The sequence below is a fragment of the Oryctolagus cuniculus genome, chromosome 12, assembly GCF_051225735.1.
Source record: "Oryctolagus cuniculus isolate XC-2025 breed Fujian yellow rabbit chromosome 12, ASM5122573v1, whole genome shotgun sequence".
Taxonomy (NCBI): domain Eukaryota; kingdom Metazoa; phylum Chordata; class Mammalia; order Lagomorpha; family Leporidae; genus Oryctolagus; species Oryctolagus cuniculus.
In genome coordinates, this window is record NC_142878.1 from 11,448,058 (window position 1) to 11,474,991 (window position 26,934).

Consider the following 26,934-nt stretch of genomic DNA (forward strand, 5'->3'; position numbering starts at 1 on the left):
GAGAGGGTTTCTGACAAGGCACAGAAAAGACCAGAAAGATGGAAGGGAAGAAACCACGCACCCGGAGCAGAAGCCGGGTTGTAGCACCCAGAGGGGAGGGGAGGGGAGGGGAGGGAGCAGGACTGAGTCTGATACAGGAAGTGTTCCAGGACAGAGGGCTAGGGGAGGCCAGATTTAGACCAGGTGTCCAGGACCTCCCCACGGCGGCGTGGAGTCCATGGGATTCAGGACCGGGCGTCCATCCCACCCTCCAGCCCTTGCTTCCTTTGGAGACCCGTCACCCCTGTAGCAGGGCGAGGGGAGAGGACTGGCCAAGGGAGACCACAGCGGCGGAGTCCAGGGCCGCTTGGTTCCCTGCAGGCCACCAGCGTGGCAGGAGTTGTCCAGGAACCCGAGCTCTATCCTGGGTCCTCAAAGTGGCCAAACTCAAGAGTGGACGTAGATGATGTCCACTGACCTAGGAGTCCCTGCTCCATTTGTGTCGCTTCAACCCAGACAGTCACCAGTGGAGGTGGCCCCTGTGCACCCACGGGAGGCAGAGCAGGACAAGCATCGAGGCCCCCTGGCCCTGGCCCTGGCCCTGGCCCTGGCCCTGGCCCTGGCCCTGACCCTGACCCTGGCCCTCGTCCTGGCCCTGGGCCCTTTTCTGCTGATGACCCTCACCCTCTGCCTCTCTCAGAGCCTCAGCAAGTTCAAGGAGAGAAGACTTGATCTGCACTCAAGTGTCTGCCATGAGAACGGAGGGCAGGAGAGTGGGGCACCCGTGTGCAGCACCTGCCCGCGGGAGGGAGGCCAGCCCCGGGCTGCAGAGCAGAGCCCCCAGGTGGGACAAGCCAGTGCCAGAGTGCATGATCTCAGGGGGCCTTGGGGTCTAGGCAGCTGGGCCCTGGGCTTGGGGATAGGAGGCGGGGGGGGGGGGGATTCCTAGAAGAAAGGTGTTTTTGGGCTGTGTTTGGAAGACCCCTGGGAACACAGCCTCTGGCCCTGAGAACAGGATGGCTCTGCGGAAACTCAGGCAAAGGCACTTTTAGGGACCAGTCCTGGATTTGGAGTTTGCATAAATAGTCTATAGTTTATAACATTAGTACTAGTATGGGGGGGGGCTTTACTCACAATCATGTGGAAATGAAAGAGCAATTTGTCTCCCAGACAGGTTCCGTTCCTATTGTAATTCCAGTGGATTTAAAAGTTGATTTGGGTCTGTGAATTTGCTTGCATAATTATGCTCGGATAGCTTTTCATTACACATAATGTGATTTTAATGGAATTAATGTTCTATATCAACAATTCCATTGTTTTTATTGTTGTGCAAAGAGGAGACTTCAGGAAGACAAAAATAAAAGTGATTTGCAAATGGTATTCTTTTCCAAACAGACCAAGGGATCTTCTGCACTGCATTTTCTTTCCTACCTTGGATTGAGAGGGAGGGAGCAGAGACCTGGGAATGCACCGAGCTGCTGGCTGGCATTCTCCTTACTCCCCGCCGGAGTCAGAGAATTGCTGGTAGCACCTGGCTGGCATCTTTCTGGCAGACCAGGCTCCCCACTGCCACACACACCTTGTGGGTCAGTTGCCTGTGGCCTCAGATCCGCATCCTGGTGCCTGGATGCACGTTTCCTGCGCCCTACGATCAGGACTGTTAGGATTCCAGGGCCCCTCCACGTCTGTCCTGAAGCCCACGGCCCTGGCAGTACAAGCACCGGGGTTTGTTCAGCCTGTCGCGCTGACCTCCTGTGATGGGGAGCCCTGGTGGGAATCAGTGCGCACTGACCCCGCCGTGCCTCCTTGTCTTAAGAGGCAGAGTTAGACAGTGAGAGAGAGAGAGAGAGAGAAAGGTCTTCCTTTCCGTTGGTTCACCCCCTAAATGGCCACTAGGCTGCCGCGGCACACCGAACCGAAACCAGGATCCAGGTGTTTCCTCCTGGTCTCCCATGCGGGTGCAGGGCCCAAGCACTTGAGCCATCCTCCACTACCTTCCCAGGCCACAGCAGAGAGCTGGACTGGAAGAGGAGCAACTGGGACAGAACCGGCACCCCAACTGGGACTAGAACCTGGGGTGCCAGCGCCGCAGGCCGAGGATTAGCCTAGTGAGCCGTGGCGCTGGCCTTGTTTTGGAGTCTTGATGCTGTGTTTTTGCCTCTTACAAAGCACAGAAAACAGAAAAGTCCAGGGAGGACGTCCAAATCCCACTGTCTGGAGAACACAGGGGCTGGGCTTTTTGTATGTGTGTTGGTGTCTGTAGTTACTTAGGCGACAGAAGGGAAGTCATTCACCTTCCAGACCGTTTTGTAGCTTCTTTTATGCGGAGTGCACATTTCTACGTGATGGTAAGTGTTCCGTAACCTGATTTAATGGCAGCGGTCGGGAAGAACCCAGTAAATACACGCAGCTCCCTCCTGCTGAGCACCGGAGTCGTTTCCGAGTTTTCAAAATGATAAAAAGCCCCTTGGTTAATGCTGGAAATTCTTAGAAGTGGAATTGGAGTTTCGAATGGTATGCCTGGTTTAAAATAGGCAAAATATACTACATACACAAATTAAAGTTTAGTTTTATAGAAAACTGCATGTCCCTCTCCTCCCTAAGTCATTTTCTCATGGTTAAGTGTCCTGTGCCTCCTTCTGGAGAGAAATCTGCATATGGAGCCAACATCTCTCCATGTTGTTTGTTTGTTTGTTTACACCAATGGGAATCCTTTTATGCCAGCTAGGCTACGTCTTGCTCGTCAGTTACTTCTCTCCGCGATCACTCCATATTGTCATAAACACTTCTCCCTCAAAGTTCAGAATGTGTGTATTCACGATGAACGGAACCATCAGGCTTTACTTAACTAGCCGCTGTTTGCCACCCACTGGTTCAGGTTTCTGCAGCAGACACTCTCGCTACACTAATGCTAGTGTCGCCAGGAGCTACAGCCTCACGGTGAGAATCACTTGCGCTCGCCTTAATTTTGAGGGATATTAAGAAATTGCTCCCCAACAGAGAATCCATCAAATTATATCAACACAGTGATGTCTAGAAAGGACTCTCCCCTCCCCAGGCCCTTTGCCACTACTGGCTTTCATAAAAACTTCCCCAAATATTGAGTCTGATAGATGGGACTATTTATCATATTGTTTTGACTTGATTTTACAATATTAGGGTATATTTAAACCTCCTGTTGTATGTTTAGATTCCATTAAAATGGACATCCTTTTCATAGTATATAGATGTTTTGTTCTTACCAATTTATATGAACTCTTTGTAAATTAAGAAAATCAGCCTTTCTTCTATTCTATGTATTATAAATACTTTTTCCACTTGAAAGTCGTCTTTGACTTTGTTCATTTTTTAAAACCACAAATAGGTTTGTTGGCTCTTGCCACAATAGTGTTAGATAAAAGCTGCTGCTGTACCCACTGGTGGATGGTGGCATGCAGGTCTGGTGGCTCCACTTGGCTCCACTGCAGGGTCTGTGCCCTGTGCCCTTTCTAGGGCTGAGGCTGTGGAGCGGTGGCCCCTGGGATGAGAAGGCGAGGGCACATGGGGGCATCTGACAGCCTTGGGCACGTGTTGGCGTGTACCACTTCCTCCAGCACCACCCAGTAAGTCCCGGGCCCGGTGAATGTCAGGGTAAGAATGGGTCTTCCACCCCTCCCGCAGGGGCGGCTTAGGCATCATAGGCCAAAGGCACAGACCTGTGCTTCTTTTTTTTTTTTTTTTTTTTTTTTTTTTTTTTTGGACAGGCAGAGTTAGACAGTGAGAGAGAGAGAGAGAGAGAGAGAAAGGTCTTCCTTCCCTTGGTTCACCCCCCAAATGGCCGCTACGGTGGACGTGCTGCGCTGATCCGAAGCCAGGAGCCAGGTGCTTCCTCCTGGTCTCCCATGCGGGTGCAGGGCCCAAGCACTTGGTCCATCCTCCACTGCCTTCCCGGGCCACAGCAGAGAGCTGGACTGGAGGAGGAGCATCTGGGACAGAATCCGGAGCCCCAACCGGGACTAGAACCCGGGGTGCCGGCGCCACAGGCGGAGGATTAGCCTAGTGAGCCAGGGCGCCGGCCAGACCTGTGTTTCTGATTTAGACAAGGGCAACTGACAACCCAGACTCAGTCTGCCACACAGCAGTGATTTGAAAATATATGCACTTGAAAATCTGAGACCCATTAATCGTTTATAGTATGACTCCTGATTCTGTCATGCCTCAGTGGCTGGCCGGCTTTCCAAGTTTGTTTGAAGAATGCATCCCCTATTCATCTAGAACATTCACATTTTATGTTTTTGCTGTTTGATTCCTCTGGAATTTATTTTATTGCCAGGACTGGGATAGTGTTTAGGTTTCATTTGTTTCCAAGTGGCTACCAGTTCACTTTTTAGTGCATCAAATTTTCTTTTTCCCTTTTGAGTATTTTAACTAGAATCGAATAGACCGTATGCATGTTTTAGTCCTTTTATTTTAGAAAAAAAATGCCCCCAGGTACTAAGGAGGTCTCTTAAGTGCCTTAGGAGGGGTTTCAGGTTTCCTTGGTCTTACTGTTGCTCAATCTCACCTGGTCTGCTTGTTCTGCGATACCCTGGCTCTTCGCCACCGCTTCCACAGGGAACCTTCAGTTTTGGTGCCTTTTCTAGCCGATCTCTGCTTGCATAGGGCTGGGAAAACTGTCGTTTTGTAGTTCAGGAACTTGTGCCTTCAGTGTCCGGCCTGCTGTGTGCACTGGACACAAGGGGCTTGACCTCTTGGCGCTTTCCTTTCTGATCTGTGCCGGGACGCGGGAGTCCGTGCACTCTCCAGGGTTGGCAGGACCCAGAGCACCTGCGTGGAGACGCTCAGCAGGCGCCTGGTGGGTCATCAGTGCTCAGCGCCTCCCTACCTGCAGCTCTGGACTGTCTCAGTGTGTCGGTTTGAATTCTTACTTTTCTCAGTGTGTCGATTTGCATTCTTCCGGTTTCTTCTTCTCAGTCAGTCGGTTCCCTTGGGTTTTCTAGTGAGGTAATCACACCATTTTCAAATGGCAATAATTGTGCAGTGCAGCACCTTTCCCAGTGCTTGTAACTTTCTTTGTGTTCAGTTTTATTAGCTTGCTGTTTGCATTTGCTGTTGCTGTCTCGCACACTGCCCCAGGCCCAGCAGCTTAACACTGCACGAATGTATTGTCTCAGCGCGTCCTTGGGGCAGGAGTCGGGAGTCTCTGAATTGGCGCCTGTGTTCAGGGTCTGGAGCTGAAGTCCAGGGGAGATTGGGTGCATCCTGGCGCAGAGTGCACTTCCAGACTCCCTGGGTTGTGGGCAGACCCATTTTGGGGGTCCTGTGGCTCGGGCTGTGGCCTGGGGAGGTCGCGCCGCTCAGAGACGCTCAGAGACCCTCAGCGGCTGCACAGCTCACCTCTGCGAGGCCACAGCAGGCACTTTTGTGCTTCGTGGAATCCTTGACATCAGGAAGGGTCCAGACACACAGGGTTTGCTTGATCAGGCGAGGCCCACGTGGGAGAATCTCGCCTGTGATGAACTCAACAAAAGACTGAGTTGGGACCCACGCACTGGCCTTGTGCTCTGCTGTCAGTCAACTTTTCATTACTGTCAAGAGGTACCAGAGGCCGCCCAGCTTTACAAGGAAAAGAGTCTGTTTCAGCTTTGGCAAGGGCCCCCTTTGGCTGCATCACACCCTGGCGGGAGCACGTGTACCTGTCCCCATCTGTCAGGGGTTCTTCCCTCCTTAGAGAGTCACCGGGAGCTAATCATGTGGGCTGGGGAGGGGGCAGCTCCATCCTAATTGAATAGTCTAATCACTCTCCAGAGACCCCACCCCCGAGCCCTGCAGTCACACAAAGCTTCCACCCCAGAGAAGACTTTGGGGTTAAGTCCTGCATGAGTTCCTGGGGGACAAGTCCTAATCAGATACAGCAGGTGCATACTGACGACGTGGCCAGTGACAGACCACATGTGTAACAGTGGACCCGTAGGTTAGAATGGAGCTGAAAAGGGGCGTAGCCATCACAGTGTACCCATGCGTTGGTGGCAGTGCAGGTGTGAACACACGATCGTACTGAGCAGTCAGGTGACAGTGAGACATGCATGGTTACACACAGCCTGGGAGCCTTGGGCGGGTCTTACATGGCTGTGTTAACTGGTTTGTATGTTACTGTACTTTGATTTACGTTTCCTGTAAAACCGAACCACATCACAGCAATGGCAGCCTCGTGCAGCCCGCGTCTACCGCGTGTCTTTTGCTTGATTCAGTCTCACGTGGATCTGTGTCCGTTGCGGCAGTAGGATCAGTCGCCTCTGCTACCTGTGTGTTTCACACAGCCTGGGTGTAGTAGGCAGATGTAGGTGTGTGTAGGTGCACTCTGTGTGGTTCACAGAGCACCATCGCATACTGCCCGGCACCCAGCACCAAGGGTGCGTCTCTCACAGCACGTCCCGTGGTTATATGATGCGTGGGTACCTACATGTGTCCTTGCACCACTGGCAAGATAGCATAACCTAATACGGAACCTGCCCTCCACCACAATTGTAGTCCCGCCCCCATGCAAGGAGAGGGAATCCTTTGGGTCATGTATCCCAGGGGGTGGGGATCTTGGGGCTCTTTCAAGATTCTGCATACCCCACTAGTATTTTCAGAATAATTTTAAATATAATTGGAGGTTATGGGCATCTTTGTCTTTTCTTATCTTTAAGGCTTTTAAAAATATTTTTATTTACTTTTATTTTATTTGAAAGGCAGAGAGAGACAGAGATCTCCCATCTGCTGGTTCACTCCCCTAATGCCTGTAACAGCTGGTGCTGGGCCAGTGTGAAGCCAGGCGCCTGGAACTCAATGAGGATCTACCATGTAGGTAGTAGGGACCTAAAACTTGAGTCATTGCCTGTGCACTAACAGGAGCTGGAACTGGAAGTGGAAGAGAAACTGGCCCTCAGACATTCCAGTATGAGATATGGGTGTACCAGGCGACATCATTGCCGTGCCAAATAGCCACCGCTGTCTTGTCTTATTAAACTAAGAGTGATTTTTGCACGTAGGATTGGAGGTTGAGTTTTAGCAAATGTTTTTTGTGTATCTACTGAATGGTGCTTTTTTTCATTTTTGTTGTATTAATATGATGAATTTCGTTAATATGCTTCTTTGGACGGAACCAGCTTCCTTCCTGACACACATCACACATGTTGGCCTTCTTCCCCTCGGATGCACTGTTCAATTCTGTTTGCTGTCATCAGATTTAAAATCACGCACCTCCGTCTGAAAGCCATCCGTCTGTGCTCCTGGTGTGCTCCCGGCTTGCGACTGTGCTGGCCTTTGTGCAGAGAATCTGGGACATTTCCTTGCTCTCCCTGTGCACTCTGGAAAACACTCAGCAGTGCTGGGAATCCCTGACTTTCAAGTTTTAGAAGAATTTGCCTCCAGCTCTTTGGCCATGTTCCTAGTTTCTTGGTGTTTATGGAAACATTCAGTTTGGGGCGCTCCATTGCAGTCATTTGTATCTGCCTGGAGAGTCGTCTGTGGCGTCCCGGGCCCGGGACCTGCCTGAGGAGAGACTGTCCTCATTCCAGTGCCTCAGCTCTGGCCAGCTGACAGAGCTGTTCTCGGAGCCGGGTCGTCTGCACAGCCATGGCGGAGGGAGTCTCCCTCTGTGGCCGTCGCCAGCCAGGGAGGCGGAGCAGCACCTGGCCTTTTAATTTGCATGTTATCCATTACTTTTATTTTTTTTCTTTGAGGGATAGAGAAAGAGAGAGACATGTGACAGAGAAGGTGGGTATGCGTCTACCTGTTCGCTCCCTAAATGCCCACAGCACCTGGGCCTGGCCGGGACAAGGCTGAAGCCAGGGGGCGAGAGCTCAGTCCAGGTCTCCCACTTGGGTGGCAGGGACCCGAGTACGTGAGCCCTTATCTTTCCCTTTCGGGACCTGTCTGCAGAACCAGGAGCCACACAGGGGATCAAAGCCAGGCCCTCTGCGCCTTAACCAGCGTCTTCACCGGCGGGATAACCACCTGCCTTTAGTGGTTTTCTGGGGGAAAGGGAGAGGTTGTGTGAATTATAGCCAGTGACACGTGGTTATCTTTGTACATCCAGTGTTTAATCCTTCTGTCATGTGTTTCGGTTTGTGAGACTGTTTATTTGGTTATTTCCAAGTGGGGGTTAGCAGTTGTCTCAAAACCATGTATTAACTAGGCGCCTCACCCCTGTTGATGTAATGCATTACTTGTTATATAATTGAGTTTATCTGTGTGTCAAACTGTAAAGGTGATAAGAGCTAACTCTGTAAAAGTTAGGAGAAAAGCCTAAGGGAGAAGCTTCACGATATTGAACTTGGCAATGGTGGCTTGGATATGATGCCCAAGGTACAGGCAATAGAAGAAAAAGAGGCCAATTGAACTTCATCAGTGTTGAAAACTTAGGCATCCAAGGGCACTCTTCGTGGAGTAAAAAGGCAATGCACAGAATGAGAAAAAAATATTTGAAAGCTGAATATCTCACAAGGAGTTCTATTCTGAATATGTCAAGAACTCCTAAAACTCAGTGACAAAAAGCAAGCATCCCAATTAAGAATGGGCAAAGGAATTTCATGTCATGAATGAACCCTGAGGACATGGTGTTAAGTGAAATGAGGCAGGCACAGAAGATCAAATAGCCAATGATATCCCTTTCTTGTAGGATCTCAGAAATATGCCAGACTGCCGTAACCGGGAGTAGAAGAGTGGCTGTCGGGGACTGGGGGCAGTGGAGTGAAAGCAGAGATGTTCACAGGAAGGGTGCAAGCTTCCAGCTAGAGGATAGATGCACGGTTTGGGGACTGGCGTGAATCATGTTGGGGTTCTTGCACTTGGTTGAGCGTAATCTCAAGTATTCTCACCAAACAGACTAAAAACACACAGGTGAGAGCCGGCACCGCGGCTCACTAGGCTAATCCTCTGCCTTGTGGCGCCAGCACACTGGGTTCTAGTCCCGCTCGGGGTGCCGGATTCTGTCCCAGTTGCCCCTCTTCCAGGCCAGCTCTCTGCTGTGGCCAGGGAGTGCAGTGGAGGATGGCCCAAGTGCTTGGGCCCTGCACCCCATGGGAGACCAGGAGAAGCACCTGGCTCCTGCCATCGGATCAGCGCGGTGCGCCGCCGCAGAGTGCCGGCCGCGGCGGCCATTGGAGGGTGAACCAACGGCAAAGGAAGACCTTTCTCTCTGTCTCTCTCTCTTACTGTCCACTCTGCCTGTCAAAAAACAAACAAACAAACAAAAACAGAAACAAACAAAAAAAACCACACAGGTGAGGTGATGGATTTATCAGTTAACTTGATAGTGGTAATCATTACATACTGTATACCTGAATCAAAACATCATGTTGTACAGTTTAAATACATGTGACTTTATTGGTTAGTGCTACCTCAGTAAAGCTGGGGGGAGTATGAAATTAAGAAGATAGATAAAGGACTTGAGTAGATAGTTCTTCAAAAAAAAAAAAAAAAAAAAAACAACCAACCAACCAGAGACGCACATGGCCAGTCAGCATAGGAAAAGTCATCATTAGGGAAATGCTAGTCAAAACCACATTGAGTTGTGCCACCTCTCAAACATTAGGGTGGTTATGCTGCATTCAAGAAAACCAACAAGAAACAAATGTTGGCAAGGATGTAGAGAAGCTGAAACTTCTGTGTATTTTTGTAGGCAAAGCCACTGTGGAAGACAGAATGAGATTTCCTCAGAAAATCTACACTAGAATGGCTGTTGACCTGGCAGGTGCACTTTGGGGACAGACCCCCAAGGGCTGAGAGAAGGAGCTTCAAGAGGTGTTTGTATGCCAGTGTTCCTAGCAGCAGTATTCACAATGGCCAAAAACTGGAAGCGGGCGTGTACTCACCGGCAGGGGTGGATAAGCACAAGGTGTTGTGTGCACGCAATGAGTATTCCCCAGGCTTGAAACGGAAGGGGATTATGACACACGCTTATGGCTTGGATGACCCTTGAAGACGTTATCTGAAGTGACAGAGGACTAAGTCGTGTATGATTCCACTCACATCAAGTACATAGAGTAGTCAAGTTCATGGATGCAGTGAGTATAACGATGGTTGCCGGGGCCGCAGGAAACGGGCAGTGGGAGTTAGTGTTGATAGGTCCAGAGAGTCTACGGCCATACCACCCTGAACGCGCCCGATCTCGTCTGATAGGTCCAGAGAAAGCACTTGCGGCGTGGATGGGAGGGATGCTTTCACCATGATGTGCAGGGATTTGATGTGCTTAAGGTGATCAATTCTATGTGGGAATATTTGACCACATTTAGAAAACAGTAAGATTTTACAATCCCTGGTGTGAAGGTGCTTCAGAAAGTGTGTACACAAATGTAGTTAAAAGATAAATTTATTTGCATGTAAAAATATGAAATCCACGAATAGCTTTTTCAGAATATGGATTTTTTGAGGACTCCTTCTAGGTACTTGCATCTCTTTCTGGACTTTATGTTCTGGTTTTTGGCTCACCTATCTTTTTTTTTAAAGATTTATTTTTATTTATTTCAAAGACAGAGTTACCGAGAGAGGCAGAGCCAGAGCCAGAGAGAGCGGGGGGAGGGGGGGGAGACCGAGGCTCCCAGGGGGCCTTAGCCTGTGATTCCCACGCTGCACGTGAGCTGACGCCTCTCGGGATCATGGTCTCTCCACATTTTGGTGCTTCTTTGTTACTGGCAGAATTGCACTTCCACAGAGGAAATCCCTCCAACTTTGGTCCACAGAACATCGCTGATGAAGCTCAAGAGATATATTTACAGCCAAGCACTTGCAAGCATGCAGGCAGCAAAGGAAGCAAGCCCAACAGGTGAGAAGCAGTGGGTGCAACTTAGATACCCTCCTTGGACACACTCTTGGAATCCAGAATGTGTATTTATGCATAATTAAAGGCATGTTCAACTAACTCCTAAAGATGAGCACGTAGCAGGAAGGTATCTGAAATAGCCATGTGTGGGGAAAAATAAGAGTAGAACTTATATTGAAATTCTCTAAACCAATGCAACTGCGCGGTGCAGAGATAACCAGAGATCCAGACTGCATACCTAAAGCAAGTGTCCAGAATGAAGTATTGGATGCTGTGGCCATGGGCTGTGTCTTCCACATAAGAGATTTGGAGGGTGGGATGCGATGGATCCATTAATGGCTGTTTCAGCCCCTGATGGAGAGAATGGAGGAGAAGCAGTGACTGAAGAGATAACTGGGATAACTCCGGATTTTCAGAACTAAAGGGACGTATAAACCTACAGATTCAGAAGCATGGTGCCTGCCAAAGAGGATAAACAAGAGGAAACCCACAGGAAGTTCAGAGCACCGAAGACTAGGAGATAGTCCTAACAAGTCCTCTAGAGCGAGGCCAGCATCACCCTGCAAGACGTCACTGCTACACGGACAGCCGACTCCTCCACCAACAGCGGAGACAAGACAGTGGGATGCCATCTGCCAGCTGCCGAGAGACAAGGCTGGCAACCTAGAACTGTGTTTGCAGCCAGCCTGCCTTTTACGTATGAGGATAGAAAGATATTTACATGTAAACAAACACGGGGAGTTTACCAGCAATAGGCAAGCACCAAGGGGCCTGTACACCGGGGGTTCAGGACTTCGGGGGTTCAGGACTTCGGGGGTTCAGGACTTCGGGGGTTCAGGACTTCGGGGATGCAGGACTTCGGGGGTTCAGGACTTTGGGGGTTCAGGACTTCGGGGGTTCAGGACTTCGGGGATGCAGGACTTCGGGGGTTCAGGACTTTGGGGGTTCAGGACTTCGGGGGTTCAGGACTTTGGGGATGCAGGACTTCGGGGGTTCAGGACTTCGGGGGTTCAGGACTTCGGGGATGCAGGACTTCGGGGGTTCAGGACTTTGGGGGTTCAGGACTTCGGGGGTTCAGGACTTCGGGGATGCAGGACTTCGGGGATGCAGGACTTCGGGGGTTCAGGACTTCGGGGGTTCAGGACTTCGGGGGTGCTCGCTGAGGGAAGCTCCGGGACCCCTTCTCAGAATCTGGCTTTTGAAAGAATGAAGTAAAAATGCACCGGCTTGCAAAGGAAGCTACTTGTTTTGAGATATTTTAAAATAAAATTTTTAATGTGTTTTAATGCGTGTGCTGCTCTGTCAACTCCTGGAATAACAAACTTCAGCGATGGCCTCTGGGAGCCCTCACTTCCGAGTGAACAGCCCTGTGGGAAAGTGGCCTCTCACCTGGGAAGGCCAGGACAAAGGACTTTTTTTTTTTTTGACAGGCATCGTTAGACAGTGAGAGAGAGAAACAGAGAGAAAGGTCTTCCTTCTGTTGGTTCACCCCCCACAGGTGGTACGCTGCACCGATCCAAAGCCAGGAGCCAGGTGCTTCTCCTGGTCTCCCATGGGGTGCAGGGCCCAAGCACTTGGGCCATCCTCCACTGCCTTCCTGGGCCACAGCGGAGAGCTGGACTGGAAGAGGAGCAACTGGGACAGAATCCGGCGCCCCGACTGGGACTAGAACCTGGGGTATCGGCGCTGCAGGCAGAGGATTAGCCAAGTGAGCCACTGTGCCAGCCAAAAGACTTTGATAGGAAGAGCATTCACGGTGATTTGCATAACAGGCACACAATCCATCAGCACTCACTGGTGTATTTCACCTTTGACCTTTCTTTTGACCTGTGAGATATGGAGACTGGTTTAAATGATTGGGATTTTTTTTTTTTTTATGAGGCTGTGTTTGAGGACAGAAGGAGTGTACAGCCTTCTTTGTCACAGGAGAAGTTGGTTGAGCTTAAGAAAGGTGACTTTGCTTGGGCACGTTATGAGTGTGATGTATTGATGCAGCTCGGAAGAGCTGGGTAAAGTTAGGACCACAGACAGGAAGTGACAGGCTGGGAGACGGAATGTGTGTTGGGAGGTGCTCCAGGAGGAGGGGGCCATGGAAGCAGTGGGTGTGGCCATGAGTGTGTTCCCAGAAGTGGAGACGGAAGGCTGAAGGCTGGCGCACCGGGGCAAGCCTTCTCATGTTGCCACAGCCAGACCCAGAGAAAGAAAGGCAGGTGAAGTGGGTTAAGCTGCCACCTGCAGCACCAGCATCCCATATGGGTGCTGGTTCGAGTCCCAGCTGCTCCACTTCTTTTCCAGCTTCCTGCCAATGTGCCTAGGAAAGCAGCAGGGGATGGCCCAGGTTCTTGGGCCCCTGCACCCACACGGGAGACCCAGAAGAAACTCCTGGATCCCAGCTTTGGATCACCCCAGCTCTGACCATTGTGGCCATTTGGGGAGTGAACCAGCAGATGGAAGGCCTTTGTCTCTCTCTGTCTGCCTCTTCAAATAAGTGAGGATATAAATGCATCTTAAAAAAAGAAAAGGAAAGAAGGCACACAGAAAGGAAATTGGAAGTGGGTAAAGCAGGGACCAGCCCATTTATGGGGCTGGAGGAAAAATGTGGCCCAGCCCAGACCTGCAGTCCAAAATGCTTTGCAAGATGAGGGTCAGGAGACTTCTTCCAGGCAGCTAGAATATTATTTGCTCCAGCTGTGCAAAGACTATTTGTTCCCCAGACAGCTGTGAGCGCCGGCTCCTTGGTGGTAAGTTGGTGTCGTGGTAGCTCTCGGGTGCATCTGCCATCTGCCTCATTTACGTGGCTCCCAAGTCTGCATTGCAGAGGGCCTTGCTGCACGGCCTAAAGCGCTGCGTTGCTGTGCACCCGAGAACTGCACTTGACAGCTGGAAAGAAAGTCTTGATGCCGGGCAGGAAACAACTTCCCAGTGGTTAGAGGACGGGATTTCGGGTGCTAATTTATCACGGTGCCTCTCCCGTCCAGCAGGCCAGTCTCGGGCTCTCAGAAGCCCTCCCCTCCTGGTGGCCCATGTCTCCCTTTCGTCACCCGCTGCAGCAGGGAGTTCTGTCCCACTTCTAGTTTCACCCCTGCCTCTCTCAGGCTGCTTGGGGATGTGGCGACAAGGGCCGGCTGACACCTGTTGACAACTCAGGTGCTTGGACAGTGAAGCTCATCTCCGAACCGCCGCGTGCCTGTCCCATTGCTTCTCGGTGCCTCACACCCCCTGTAAACTGGGCTTTGAACAATGATCCTGGTTTGAAAGCCACCTCCAAGCTTTCTGGCCTTGTCCTCCCCCTGAGGGGCTGACTCCAATGTCTCTTGTTGGAGCACCAGGGACGTCAGCTCTTTCCTGGGTTGGATGGGGAGACAGTAGGTATTTGGGAATGATAAGCCCACACTGGGTGTAGCAGTGCAGAGGGGGAAGACAGGGACAGGGACATGGAGACAGGGGGAAGACAGGGACAGGGACGTGGAGACAGGGGTAAGACAGGGACAGGGACATGGAGACAGGGGTAGGACAGGGACAGGGACATGGAGACAGGGGTAGGACAGGGACAAGGACATGGAGACAGGGGTAAGACAGGGACAGGGACGTGCAGACAGGGGTAAGATAGGGACAAGGACGTGGAGACAGGTAAGACAGGGACAGGGACATGGAGACAGGGGTAGGACAGGGACAGGGACATGGAGACAGGGGTAAGACAGGGACAGGGACATGGAGACAGGGGTAAGACAGGGACAGGGACATGGAGACAGGGGTAGGACAGGGACAAGGACGTGGAGACAGGGGTAGGACAGGGACAGGGACGTGCAGACAGGTCAAGAGGGTGAACCAGGAGGTGGTGTGGCGGTGCGGGGGTTAAGCTGCTGTCTGTGATGCCAGCATCCCACATGGGCGCCGGTTCCTGTCCTGGCTGCTCCACTTCCCAACCAGCTCCCTGCTAATGGCTTGGGAAAGAAGCTGAAGATGGGCCAAGTGCTTGGGCCCCTGCACCCACGTGGGAGACCCAGATGAAGCTCTTGACTCCTGGTTCCTGGCTTCAGTCTGGCCCAGCCCTGACCGTTTTGGCTGTTTGGGGAGTAAACCAGTCCATGAAAGCTCTTTCTTTCTGTAGCTCTGCTCCCACCTCCCTGCCCCCGTAACTCTGCCTTTCAAATAAATAAATAAATCTTTTTTAAAAATAAAAAAAGGAAGAAGGAGAACTGGTCCAGCCTGCTGAGTTCTGAAAGCAGTAGCATTCTTGATGGAAGTTAACTAGCACTGGAGGCGGTGAACGGAAGTCAGATGTTGTAACGTGAGCGTGAGATGATGCTGAGAGTTCCGGCAAGATCTGCCTGTGGGAAACAACCGCGGAATCTGGCTGTAACCCAGCGTGGTGGGGGGCGTGGTGTCTGCCCAGGGAGGAAGTGTGCGGCCTCCCGCAGGCTGTCCTGACGAGAGGGTAGAGGAGGCAGGCAGCAGAGAGGTTTCAGGGGCGTGTAGGAAAATGAATGAGACTGTGCTGCAGAGACAGGCCCCGGGCATGGGTCTGGAATACAACGACAGGGAGGCCCAGGTTCTAGTCCCGGTTGGGGCACCAGTTCTGTCCAGGTTGCTCCTCTTCCAGTCTAGCTCTCTGCTCTGGTCCGGGAGTGCAGTGGAGGATGGCCCAAGTGCTTGGGCCCTGCACCTGCATGGGAGACCAGGAGGAAGCACCTGGCTCCTGGCTTCAGATCGGCACAGTGCACCGGCCATAGTGGCCATTTGGGGGGTGAACCAACCGAAGGAAGACCTTTCTCTCTCTCTCTCTCTCTCTCTCTCTCACTGTCTAACTCTGCCTGTCCAAAAAATAAAAAAATAAGGGAGGAGACCTGGGAGGTGGGAAATGTTGCAAATTGTGTTTGTCACCCGGAGTGTTGGGTGTTGGTGTGCATGGGGCGGAGCCTGTTGGGTCTGCCTGTTGCTGTCTGCTACACAGGTGTTGAGGATGAGCGGGAACAGGTGACCAAGGGGGCCTCGCGTCTGTAGGCAGCTTGCTCTCCACTGGGGTCTGATCAGTCCCCTTGGAATCCCAGGGAAAACGCAGCCATGCCCCTGCAGCCGGGTCTCGAACTGCCTGACTCTTGCAACAGCGTCAGGTCTGGGTGATTGGTCTTCACAGGAGACCTCCTACCCAGACATCTTGCTGAGGGTGGGGCCATGTTGCCTTGTTGAAAAGAAAAGCGGGCCACAGTCTCCTGCTCCTCCTTGGCCCTGGTTTGGCTATGGCTGGTGCGGAAGAGGGAACGGTGTCAGGATCTCAGCTTCTTGGGCGACTAGGAGGGAAGGGGTGCTCTCTGCAAGGCAGAGATGACGAGAGGGACTCAGGGTCTGGGCGGGGAGGCTGCAGATGCCTTTTTGGACGTGTTGAGATGGAGGGCGGCCAGCACCAGAAGCGGAGCCAGGTGCACAGCGTCACTGTGTGGGCTGGAGTGCACCGGGGGGAGGCTGTGTTCCAGGAGCCGCAAGGTAGCAGCCGCAGAGCCCTCGGGAGAGGGGACAAGGAACTCAGCGGACACGGGTCTCGCAGATGCAGAAAGAGGAGGGGGTAGAGGACGCCTGGTGGAGAAGAGCAGCCCTGGGGCGGCGGGAGGGACGTCAGGTGTAAGAGAGCTGCGGGAGCCGGGAGGAGGGGGGCTCAGCCCTGCCCCAGCAAGGCGGGAGGTGCACTTTGCTGCCTTCAGAGACCTTTCACGTGACCTTGGGGAGAAGAATTTCTGTAGAGCTGTGCGACCATAGCCAGATGGCATGGCAGGGGGTGGTGTCGGAAGTGGCTTCGTCTCCACCGCCTGTTGGTTCTTTCTGGATCCGAGGAAACTGGGAATGTGTGGATGGGAGCCAGTTTCTGCTGTGGGGAGCATGGGCCTGGGAGGACGCCTGGGCTGGACCAAGGGCTGAGTGAGGGTCAGAGCCACAGCGAGTTCATGCGCCAGGGAGAGAGGGGCCAACGGACAGCAGGACCTGAGGCAAAGACAGGGGCAGGGTTTGGCCTCGGAAGGGAGTAGTGCACTCCAGCCGAGGGTATGGAAACTTCCAGAGCCTCACCGGACAACACTGCTGATAATGACGAGGAGGGCATCGCAGGGATGAGGGAAGACAAGCGAGTGCCACGGCGGGAGGCAGGTGTGACAAGGGCAGCGGCAGCCACTCTGGGCCCACTCAGCAACGGCAGGTGTGCCGGGCTCCGTCTTTCCTCCAGTCTCGGCCGCCCACGGCAGGGCCTGAAGCTCCCACTCTGTAGTGCTGTGGTGGCTGCGAGGCCGCCTGTCAGAGGGCTGCAGGCTCCCCGTGGGCCCGCGGGGGCACGTGGGCCGGGGTTCACAGGCCCTCCCTCAGGGTGATGTCGGTTGGGTTGTCTGTGTCTCACCCCTGCACCCTCTGTGCTTGCAGGTGCTGCTCTCGGGGCTCATCGGCGTCGTCTCCTGGAAGAGGCCTCTCTCCCTCGTGGTAAGTCGCGCCTGGGCTCCGGGCGGCCTTGGCTGGCGCTGCACCTGCAGAGGTGTGAGGGTGTGAGAGGCAGCGGCAGGAGAATGTGTGTTTCTTGGCAGCACGTGGTGTGCGGGCTTTTATGCAAATGGGTCCGTTGCTGGCCGCTGGCTCTTCAAAGCCCCTGTGTATCTTTTCTCCTTTTCTTTTGGATTTCAATTTATTTATTAGGGAGAGAGCAAGTGTTAGTGCGCGTCCATCTGCAGGTTCACTCCCTGGATGCCTGCAATGGCTGGGGCTGGGCTGGGGCTGAGCCCAGGAGCCGAGGAACCCAATCTGCCTGTCCCACGTGGGTGGCAGAACCAACTGCTTGAGCCACCATCCGCCGTCTCCCGGGGCGCAGGAAGTAGACTTGGCTGTGGAGCTTGTGTGTGAACCCAGGCACTCCAGCGTGGTGTCCCGGCTTCCCAGGGGGGACGTTAACCACCACACCAAGTGCTCACCCCTCACTGTGCACCTGCCGTGTTGCACTTCGGAGCATTCTTGGTGGGCGTCTCCTGGGGTGCTTGTGTCACCTCCTCCCTCTGTTCTGTTGTGGTGCCCTCTCGTGAGACGCATCGCGAACACTGACGTTTCAGAAGTGGGCGTGTAAGCGTTTTCTCTAGATGCTGAAACCGTTCCTGCACACGTATATGCTCGCATGTGGTCACAGACAGGACTCGTCTTATCAGAGCTACAGAAATCTAGCTTTGGGTATGTTTTGGAGACCGTAACATTCAGGGAGGGGAAAATGAAGGTTCTCATTTGGACGGGAGACTTGCTCTGCCATGGTGCTGAAGGTGATGCCCAGTGGGAGAGGGGAGGAGGGTGACGGTCTCTCCCTCCGAAAAATCCCCCAGGCAGGTCTGTGGCTGTTGATTTGTGTGCCTGTCCTGCCGGGTGCGCCCACGGCCATGTCAGCGCCAGAGGAGGAGATTTTCTGGATTTGCCTGGTAATGGAAATGACAGTGTGACGATTTTCTTTCATATCAATCAATTATTTAAAAATCTCTTTTTCAAATGGTCAGACTTAGAGATAATGATGTGTACTAAATATTCATGGAAAAGGGGAAAAAAAAACCATGTCTGTCTGTTGGAGACATCTCGCTCTCCGTGACGGAGCCTGTGACATCTGGAAGAGTGGAGTGGGCAATCAATTCACTTGAGCTTGCTCTTCTGTATCTCAGGCCGTGGGCGAAATCTCCTTTTAAAAAAGTCCCTTCCTGTAGAAATTTCAAGCATGCACCAAGCTAGAGAGGCAGGCATTGGGAACCTGTGTGTACCCCCAGTGCCTTCCATAAGTCAACATCTGCCCCATCTGCTTTGGGCTGCATCCCCTAGAGCTGTATTTTTTCTTTAATACTTTAATCTGTGTTTTATTTTTGCTTTACTTATTGTTATCATCGAATTAGTTGTGCTTATTTATGGGATATTGTGTGATCTTACATACATGGATGTGTCTCTGGGGTACCGTGTGATCTGACATGTGTGTGTCTCTGGGGTACCGTGTGATCTTACACACATGGATGTGACTGTGGTATACCACGTGGTACAATGTGTGAGCCTCAGGTCTGGTTAGCAGCTCCATCCCCTTAAACATTATTTGAAGGCATTTTAATACTGAATAAGTGGGGCCAGCTTGTGGCATAGCGGGTAAAGCCACTGCCTACAGTGCTGGCATCCCATATGGGCACTGGTTTGAGTCCCGGCCGCTCCACTTCCGATCCAGCTCTCTGCTATGGCCTGGGAAAGCTGTGGAATATGGCCCATGTCCTTGGGTCCCTGTACTCGTGCGGAGACCGGGAAGAAGCTCCTGGCTCCTGGCCTCAGATCGGCACAGTTCCAGCTGTTGTGACCAACTGGGGAGTGAACCAGCGGATGAAGATGCCTCCCCCCCTTTCTTCTCTCTGTAACTCTGACTTTCAAATAAATAAATAAAAATCTTTTTTAAAAAAATACTGAATGAGTTGGCACGTCCCTGGGGCAGTGAGAGACTTCAGTAAATGCACACCCGTGCGCTGATCCACACTGTTGGATCAAGCAGTCGGCCTGTCCCTCTCCCGGTCAGGTCACCTCTCCGCGTTTGGAGACTGTGTCCCTTCCCTTCTGGTTCTTTGCAGATCGCAGGTTATTGCGAACTGCGCCCCCCGCTGTGCTCGGGAACACGAAACTTACTCTTCCTCTGTAACTGGAGCATGGCACCTGTTACCCAGCTGCCTCCGTGCCCCCCAGCCCTTCCCGGAATAGGAATCACTATTCGCATCAGCTTTTTTCTTTTGTCTCTGGCTGATCCCAGCGAGAGTGGCACAAAGCTGCCTCTGGGGCGCAGTGGGACTGCGGCGGCAATGGGGCTGACGTCCTTGGTTGTGCAGTGCTGTGACTTTGACCTTGTATTGCCCTCAGCGACCTCCCCACCCCCATGTTCCTCCTCCCCACCCGCACCGTGCTGCCAGATGAAGCCCTCAATCCAGCCACTAACAGAGGAAAAGCTGCCCGCCCTAGGCAAAGGGCGCAGATGGAAAGATAAGAGAGGACTGGGTCCTTCACCCGGCCACCCCCTCACCCGCCCCAGTCCCTGCCCTGGATGGAGATTCTCACAGGGCTGTGCATTATGGTGTGTGGGAGGCATGAGGCTTACAAGGGATGAGTGGTAGGGACTCCTTGTGGAAGCCAGGGCAGGAAGGCGGGGTCTCTGGGCCACATCCCAGGAGATGCTGGGGTGGAGCCTTGCAGGGGCTTGGTCCCTGGGGTCCATGCAGGGGCTGGCTGCTCCCTGGGAGGTGCTGGTGTCTACCTCTCCTGGACTGGCTGCCTCCCAAGCCACAGGTGGGGGAGAAGGACTACGTGGAGCTTGGCTGACGACTCTGCCTCACTGTTAGCGCAGCCACCGCATAGAAGTCCTGAGCTAGGCCTTGAACTCAGAGCTGGCGCCAAAGCCTTCTCTTACTGCAGCCCACCACAGTCCATGGAGACATTGTCTTAGGCTCACAGCTCTTCCCTGATCCAGGGCCCCTCGGCTGGTGGTCCTTGAAGCTGTTGTCCCTTAGTGTCTCGGCCGGTGCCACTGCCACCCTCCCCTCCTGGAGGCTGGGCGGTCACTCTCACAGGTCCTTCCCTGCTCCGGTACTCTGTCACAGGTTCTCTCAAGTGAGCCTTGGGCAGGGTGGCCCTGTCCCCTCTCTCTTCCCTGCGCCTCCTGTTCCAGCGCAGACCCTGGCCTTGGCTTGCAGGAGGCCACAGCGGCCTCCGGGCCCAGGGTTCCAGCGCATGAATCCTCGGGGGTGCACTCACAGCCTCCCCAAACCCTGGCAGCCTCCAGTGTCTGCGGCTCAATGTTCCTCCTCTCTGCCCCGCCCCTCAGTGCTGCCCCAGGGCCTGGAAAAGAGAGGGGAGCTCCTGACGCAAGGAAGGGAAGATGGGGAAAGCCGGCACCTGGCCAGCGTGGCTTGAAGGCTGGATTTGGATAACTTTTTTGTCTTGAGCCCTTGCGTTCCCCACCCCTTTGCCTATGCTGTGTTTCTGTCTGTCTGGCAGGGTGAGCTGAGATGGCGCTGCGAGAATTCTAGTGGATTCTGAGGGGTCCGCTCCAGCGCCCCGCCTTATGACCAGCGCAGTGAATTGTCCTCTCTGAAGGGGGGGGTACCCATCACCCCCAGGGAATTAGAAGCAGTGTTGGGCCACCCTGCCAGAGCCAGCAAAGGCCAGATGGACACCTGCAGGGGGTGGCAGGGCGGGCGCAGGTGCGCGGGGCCCTGCTGCTGGCGGAGCTCGGTGCTGCCAAGGGTCTGGGGGTGGCGGTAGCTTTCCTCTGCAGGCTGCAAGCGTAAGCCCGTCACGAGCTCTGCGTCTCTCCCCCTTTCCGTCGCTTGGAGCCTGGAGACAGACGGAGAGAGACGCAGGAGAGGGTGTGAACCTCCGGCAGCTCTGTCGGGAAGGGAGATGAGGGAGGTGCCACGGCTGTCGGCCCGCATGCGGGGAAGGGGGCCAGGCTGCAGGAGCGCCACGCAGGAGGAAGCCGGGGAAGGGAACTGGTTTTTTTTTTTTTTTTCGCCAGAGTCTCTCGCGCAAGCCTTGCCAAGTGCTGAAAGCTAGTGTAGCTATGCCGCTGAAGGCAGTGTGTCTTCCCTTCTCTGCGGTAGGGTTTTTTGGGGGGAGGGGGTACATGTGAGAGGTCTCCTAGGATGGAGATCATTGTCTCCATTACCTTAAATCATAAAAGGTTCCACACTGTCCTGGATGCCAAGGAGGAGTGAGACTGCACAGCTCTGGCTAGGTGGCTTTGGAAAGCTTCGGTGAACTGTGTTGGGGCGACACGTGTGCCAGTAATGGCAGCCGTCCTGCACGTGACCACAGGGCGTGTAAAGAAAATATTTGAGATAACACTAAGTGGGACAGCAGGTTATTGTCATAACTAGTCTTGTTGAGAGACCGATAACCATGGGTTGAAAACTAAATGAAAATTCATCACGGTTTATTTAGTAGAGCTTTTTAACCCCTTGGTTCTATTTTCTCTTTGTTTGTTTATTTGTCTATGGGGAAGGGGAGGAGGACAGGGAGAGACAGCGCTCCCGTATGCCAATTCTCTCCCCAAATGCCCAGGAGGTGGGAGCTCACATGGGGGGCAGCAACCCAGTTACTTGAGCCAGGGTGCTCCCCAAAATGTGCATTGTAGGAAACTGTGATCAGGAGCGGAGCTGAGACTTGCACTGCGGCCCTTGGTACAGACGCCAGCGTCCCAGCCAGTGCCCTGAGCACTGCCCCGAGGGTCTGCACCTGCTGGGGGGGGGGGGTTGTGCTTTAGGAGGCAGACGTGTGGAAGGAGGAATGCCATCTACATCCTTAGTATATACACTAAATTCAGTCATTTAGTATTGTCTGCATTTTATGTTACAGTATGCCGGGAATCTGGGTTTTAAAGAGAAATTTTTGTGAAAGAGAGAGAGACAGACACAGACAGACACAGAGCGAGTTCCCAACTGTCAGCCCCGTCCTCAAAGGTCTGCAGTGACCGGGGCTGGGCTGAGGCCAAATCCTGGAGCCAGGAACTCAGTCGAGGTCTCCCACACGGGTGACAGGGACCCAACCTCCTGAGCCATTGCTGCTGCCCCCCAGGAAGCTCGAGTGGAGACTCGAACCCAGGCCCTCCGATCCGGGACACAGGATCTCAACCAAGGTCTCGCACCTGTCCTGGGACCCGGCTTGTTGGCTTATTCAGGAGCTGGTTCGTTGTAAATTTTATCACCCTGAACAGCGGTGTGTATGTGTCAGCGTTCAGTGAGAGGCGCAGAACCTCTTGGAGCCAACACCAGAAGCCGGCGTGATCTATTCTGTGTGATGGCTGCTTTGGCTCTGCCATGGACGTGGACGACCATGTGCTACCATTGGCCCTGTCACCCCGGGATCCCGCCCTCCGCCTCGCATGCAGCAATCCTCGTTTAGTGGTAGCACGGGAAGCCCCCTGTCATTTCTGATCTGCAGGGAAGAATCACTGCACAGCTCCCAAGGCTCTGGGGACGCCCCACCCCCACCCCCAGACCTGTTCCTCCCAGCTGCCGTGAAAGTTGTGTCCCCTGGGCCCTCGTGTGTGTGGAATCCCTTCTAACACTCCCATCTGCCTAAGCCTGCACAGTCCACAAGGAAATCCAGCAGTTCGTCTGCACGTACTGGGGGCCCATATCAGTAAACCTGGCCTGATTCCACGGTGGGTTCCTCCGACCGTGATCCCATACCACCAACCTAAGTCCTAAGATTGCCCCCACCTCCTGCTGTGGGGCGGTTTCTAGGCCACGGCACAAGGAGTTGGGGGAGACAGACTGAGCCCGGCCTTCCTGTGGAGACCAGGAAACTGGACTGGGTTCTAGCAGCCAGGGGTGGCTAAGAGTGTGCGGGACGTAGCAGCAGAGTGTCGGTGCTGACCGATGCGGGAGGCCTGGGGAGCTGCAGAGGATCCCTGGGAATGCTCACGAGACGCTGAGCGGCTGGTGCGTAGGAAGACGCGGAGGCCAGAGAAGACTCCGCTGAGAATATTCGAGGGGACAGTTCCAGACACAAAAGCGGTGCTCCTGCAACCCGGGTTGGAACACCGCGTGGTTCTCCGGGACACCTTGTTGAGCTCTCCAACACATCTTGTCTCAGCAGTGGAGAGTAATTAGACCCAGACTGAAGCTGCTCCAGTCTACCCAAGAAATCTTTTTTTTTTTTAATGTTTATTTATTTATTTTCATCTACTTGAAGGTGGAGAAGCAGAGAGAAAGACATATTCCATTCCCTGGTTCACTTCCCAAATGTACACAAGAACTTTGCACCCAGAGCCTGGGACTCCATTCACTTCTCCCACGTGGGTGGGTAGCAAGGGCTCAAGTGCTTGGGCGTTCCTCACTGCCTCCTGGGACGCATTAGCAGGGGGCTGGAGTGGAAGCGGAGTAGCCAGGACTTGAGCCAGCACTCTGATCGAAGACATCCAACAGGCAGCTTAACCTGTGGCGCCACAATGCCGGCCCCCACCCAACAAACCCCAAGAGCAAGATCCAGAAGACTCAATCATATTCCAAGCCGTGTAAAGTATGTCCAAGAACCAAACTCACGAATGTTCATAGGAATAAGGAAGTGTTCAGCACCAGGTAGATAACGTTCGCCAAGCCGTGTCATCAGTAATTGCTAGGCGTGTGAGGAAGCCGGGAAATGTGGCCCAAGATGAGAAGAATCGATCAAATCCGAAGGGAGGCGTTTAGTGTAGCAGGTAAGGTGCCACACCCCAGCCGAGGACCCATCCGAGCGGCTCTTGCTGCTGACTCCACCTTCCAGCTAGGTGAACCCTGCAAGGCAATGCTGATGGTTCAGGTTCCTGCCACCCACATGGGAGGCCTGGGTTGCGTTCCTGGCTCCCAGCTTCACCCAGATCTAATTCTGGCTGTTGTAGGCATTTAGGGAGTCACCTGGTAGGTGGGTGTTCTCTTTCTCTGTCTCTCTGCCTCTCAAATAAATAAGTAACCTTCAAGCCTGAAAATCCATCGTCTTTATCACTTGACAGCGTATCTGGGAAGATCATTTTGATCTTACCTCATGGAGCTTCAAATCTCTTTGTTGTCTGAAAATAGGAACCCCCCCCCCCTTTATTGAAGAGTTTTGTTTAAGAAGGGGGCCTGCCGCTCGTCATCATCTTGGAGTGTTTTGCTACAACAGCTTTTGCTGAATGGTTTTCTAGCTCGCAGGCAGAGTGTTGCTGGAGTGTAAGAAAAGATCCTTGCAGTTGAAAACATAAAACGGTGCCGCATCTCAAGAGAAGCAGGCACAGGAGAAGCCAGCCGCGACAGGCCGTGTGCTTCCATCTTTATGAAGTCTGGTGATGGAGACTGATCGGTGGTTGCCTGGCGCTGACGTGCTGGGGGGACGGGGGTCTTTGGAGGGGATGGAATAACTGGACCGTGCCAGTGTTCACCTGGCTATCGGCTGGATTCCTTGAACTATGCACTTAAAATGGGTGGCTTTTCTTTTATGTAAATTATACCTCAGTAAAGCCAGTAAAAGCCTCCCAGATTAAATGACATTAAATTTAATGACCTATAGCATTATTTACCTGCCAAAATAACATGGGTTTTGAGACAGTGGGTGATAGCAGAAGTCGACCAGCAACCCGTGTCAGTGGCTGGCTGATCATGGTTGTACCTCGGTAGCCCCAGGGATGCGGGTTTGAGGGTGAGTGCTGGGTTTCGCCGCAGACCTTCCGACTCCCAGGTTTGCCAGGTGGTGCTAGGGCCCTGGTTTCCGAGTCTTTAACACATAGAACCACCAGAGGTTCTGTTCTGGGGGTGAAGGTGTGGAAGGTTGGGAGCATGTTAGAGGCGCCTTAGACTAAGCACCCATCCCACCCTGCAGGTTTCCCCAGGAGGAAGCCAAGTCATAGTGGTCTTTGGCAATACTAAGAACTGCTGTGTATTTTTTCATAGTATCGTGGAAGCATGGTCCCACGGTGATGGGCTGAAGAAACGCAACCCCAGCCTGCAGTGGGCGAGTGGATAAGCAGGTGCACCCAGAGATGGGGACATGCGTCAGCACCAGAAGAAGTTGGCCGTCTAGCCCTGAAAGGGCCCAGGACACATAAATTGTGTGTTTCCAAGCCAAGGGTCCATGTGAAAAGGCTGTGTGACAGGAAACCCATGGGGCTGGTGAGATGACAAGTGTCTCCAGGACCGAAGGGCAGAGCGATGCACAGGCGGGGCCTGGAGAGGGTTGTAGGGCTGTGCAGCTGCTGGTGCAATGGTGGGCATTGCCAGCCACCGCTGCAGCCCAGCAGAACGCACAGCACGGTGGCGGGCCCTCCGAGTGTCCGAGCGGTAGCAGCTGGACTTCATCGGTTGTTAACACAGGTGCCGCTCTGGTGGGGAGGGTGGCAGAGGGGGAGGCTGTGCCCGTGGGGAGACAGGGAACCTTCTGTGCAGTGTTGTGTGAACAGGCCTCCACCCCCACCCCACTGTCACCAGGTGGCTCTGTCTCGGCCAGCTTCACTGAACCAGGGACTGAGGCCTGATATGAAGGCAGCCCATGGATTGATTTGTTTTTGAGGATTTCTTTGTTTGAAAGGCAAAGGGACAGGATGGAGGGAAGGAGGGAGGAACAGGGGGAGATAGCGTGAGAGAGCGCTTCCATCCGCTGGTTCATTTCCTAAATGGTGGCAAAATCCAGAGCTGAACCAGGCTGAAGCCAGGGGCCTGGAGCTCCACGTGAGTCTCCAATGTGGGTGGTGGAGACCCTGGTACTCGAGCCATCTCCTGCTGCTCTCCCAGGCACGTTAACAGGATTGGAAGCAGAGCAGCCAGGGCTGGAGCTGGTGCTGAGACAGGGGATGCCACACGCAGGCCCCTAGACGTGCTTTCAGGATGCACTGTTTCTGTGTAGTGACCAATGACAGGTAAAGTGCAGGATCTCTGTCTCCCACGTTTACCCAAAACACGTGTATGGTCCTGCGTTTCAGCTGGGCGAGAGAAGCCCTCGGAAGGAAAGGCTTTTACCGCAGGAGTTGAACGGAAGGAAGGAACTCACAGCGGAGATACCTTACGGCCGCATGTGACTTCCATAATTACCAGCGTGGATGTGAAACGCGTGTGCCAAGCCCTTTGCTCCTCTTAATGCTCCCGATTCCCAGGAGGCACCACTGCTGTCCTTGCACCCCGGGGGAGGATCCAGCCCAGGTGTGGCAGGTGGATGCCGGGCACGTTACCAGCCCGGGCAGACCAGCTCGGTGGGCTGTGCCGCTGCTCTCACTGCCTTACCCGAGACCTTGAAGTTGCACAGAAAACTTGCCTCGGCTTCCTAAGGCATACGTCTGCCTCCTTTGTGACTTAGACTAAGACTTAACACAGTATCAGAGTAAATGAAATTTGTTTCGTTCCAATCACTTCTTTTGTGATTTCAAGTCCACGCTGTTGAGTAGAGCAAGACATTTATATGTATTTTTTCCCAAAAAACAAGGGAGGTGCTTCTGTAGGTTCCCATTCCTCTCAGCAGGCCTTTGGGTGTTTATTTTTTTCTCAAGATTTTATTTTATTTATTTGAAAGAGTTACAGAGAGAGGGAGAGAAAGAGAGATCTTCCGTCTGCTGGTTCACTCCTCAGATGGCTGCAACGGCCAACGCTGGGCCAGGCTGAAGCCAGGAGCTTGGAGCTTCTTCCAGATCTCCCACGGTTGTGCGG

At 53.3% G+C, this 26,934-nt stretch overlaps 1 protein-coding gene across 1 annotated transcript in view; it reads left to right on the forward strand.

Moving 5' to 3' along the window:
• ENTREP2 (endosomal transmembrane epsin interactor 2) overlaps positions 1 to 26,934 on the forward strand; it is a 384,436-nt gene that overhangs the window by 164,540 nt on the left and 192,962 nt on the right. The window contains exon 2 of the mRNA XM_070053528.2: positions 17,171 to 17,227. Within this exon, the coding sequence (XP_069909629.1) occupies positions 17,171 to 17,227 (57 nt within the window). The remainder of the gene's footprint in view (positions 1 to 17,170; positions 17,228 to 26,934) is intronic.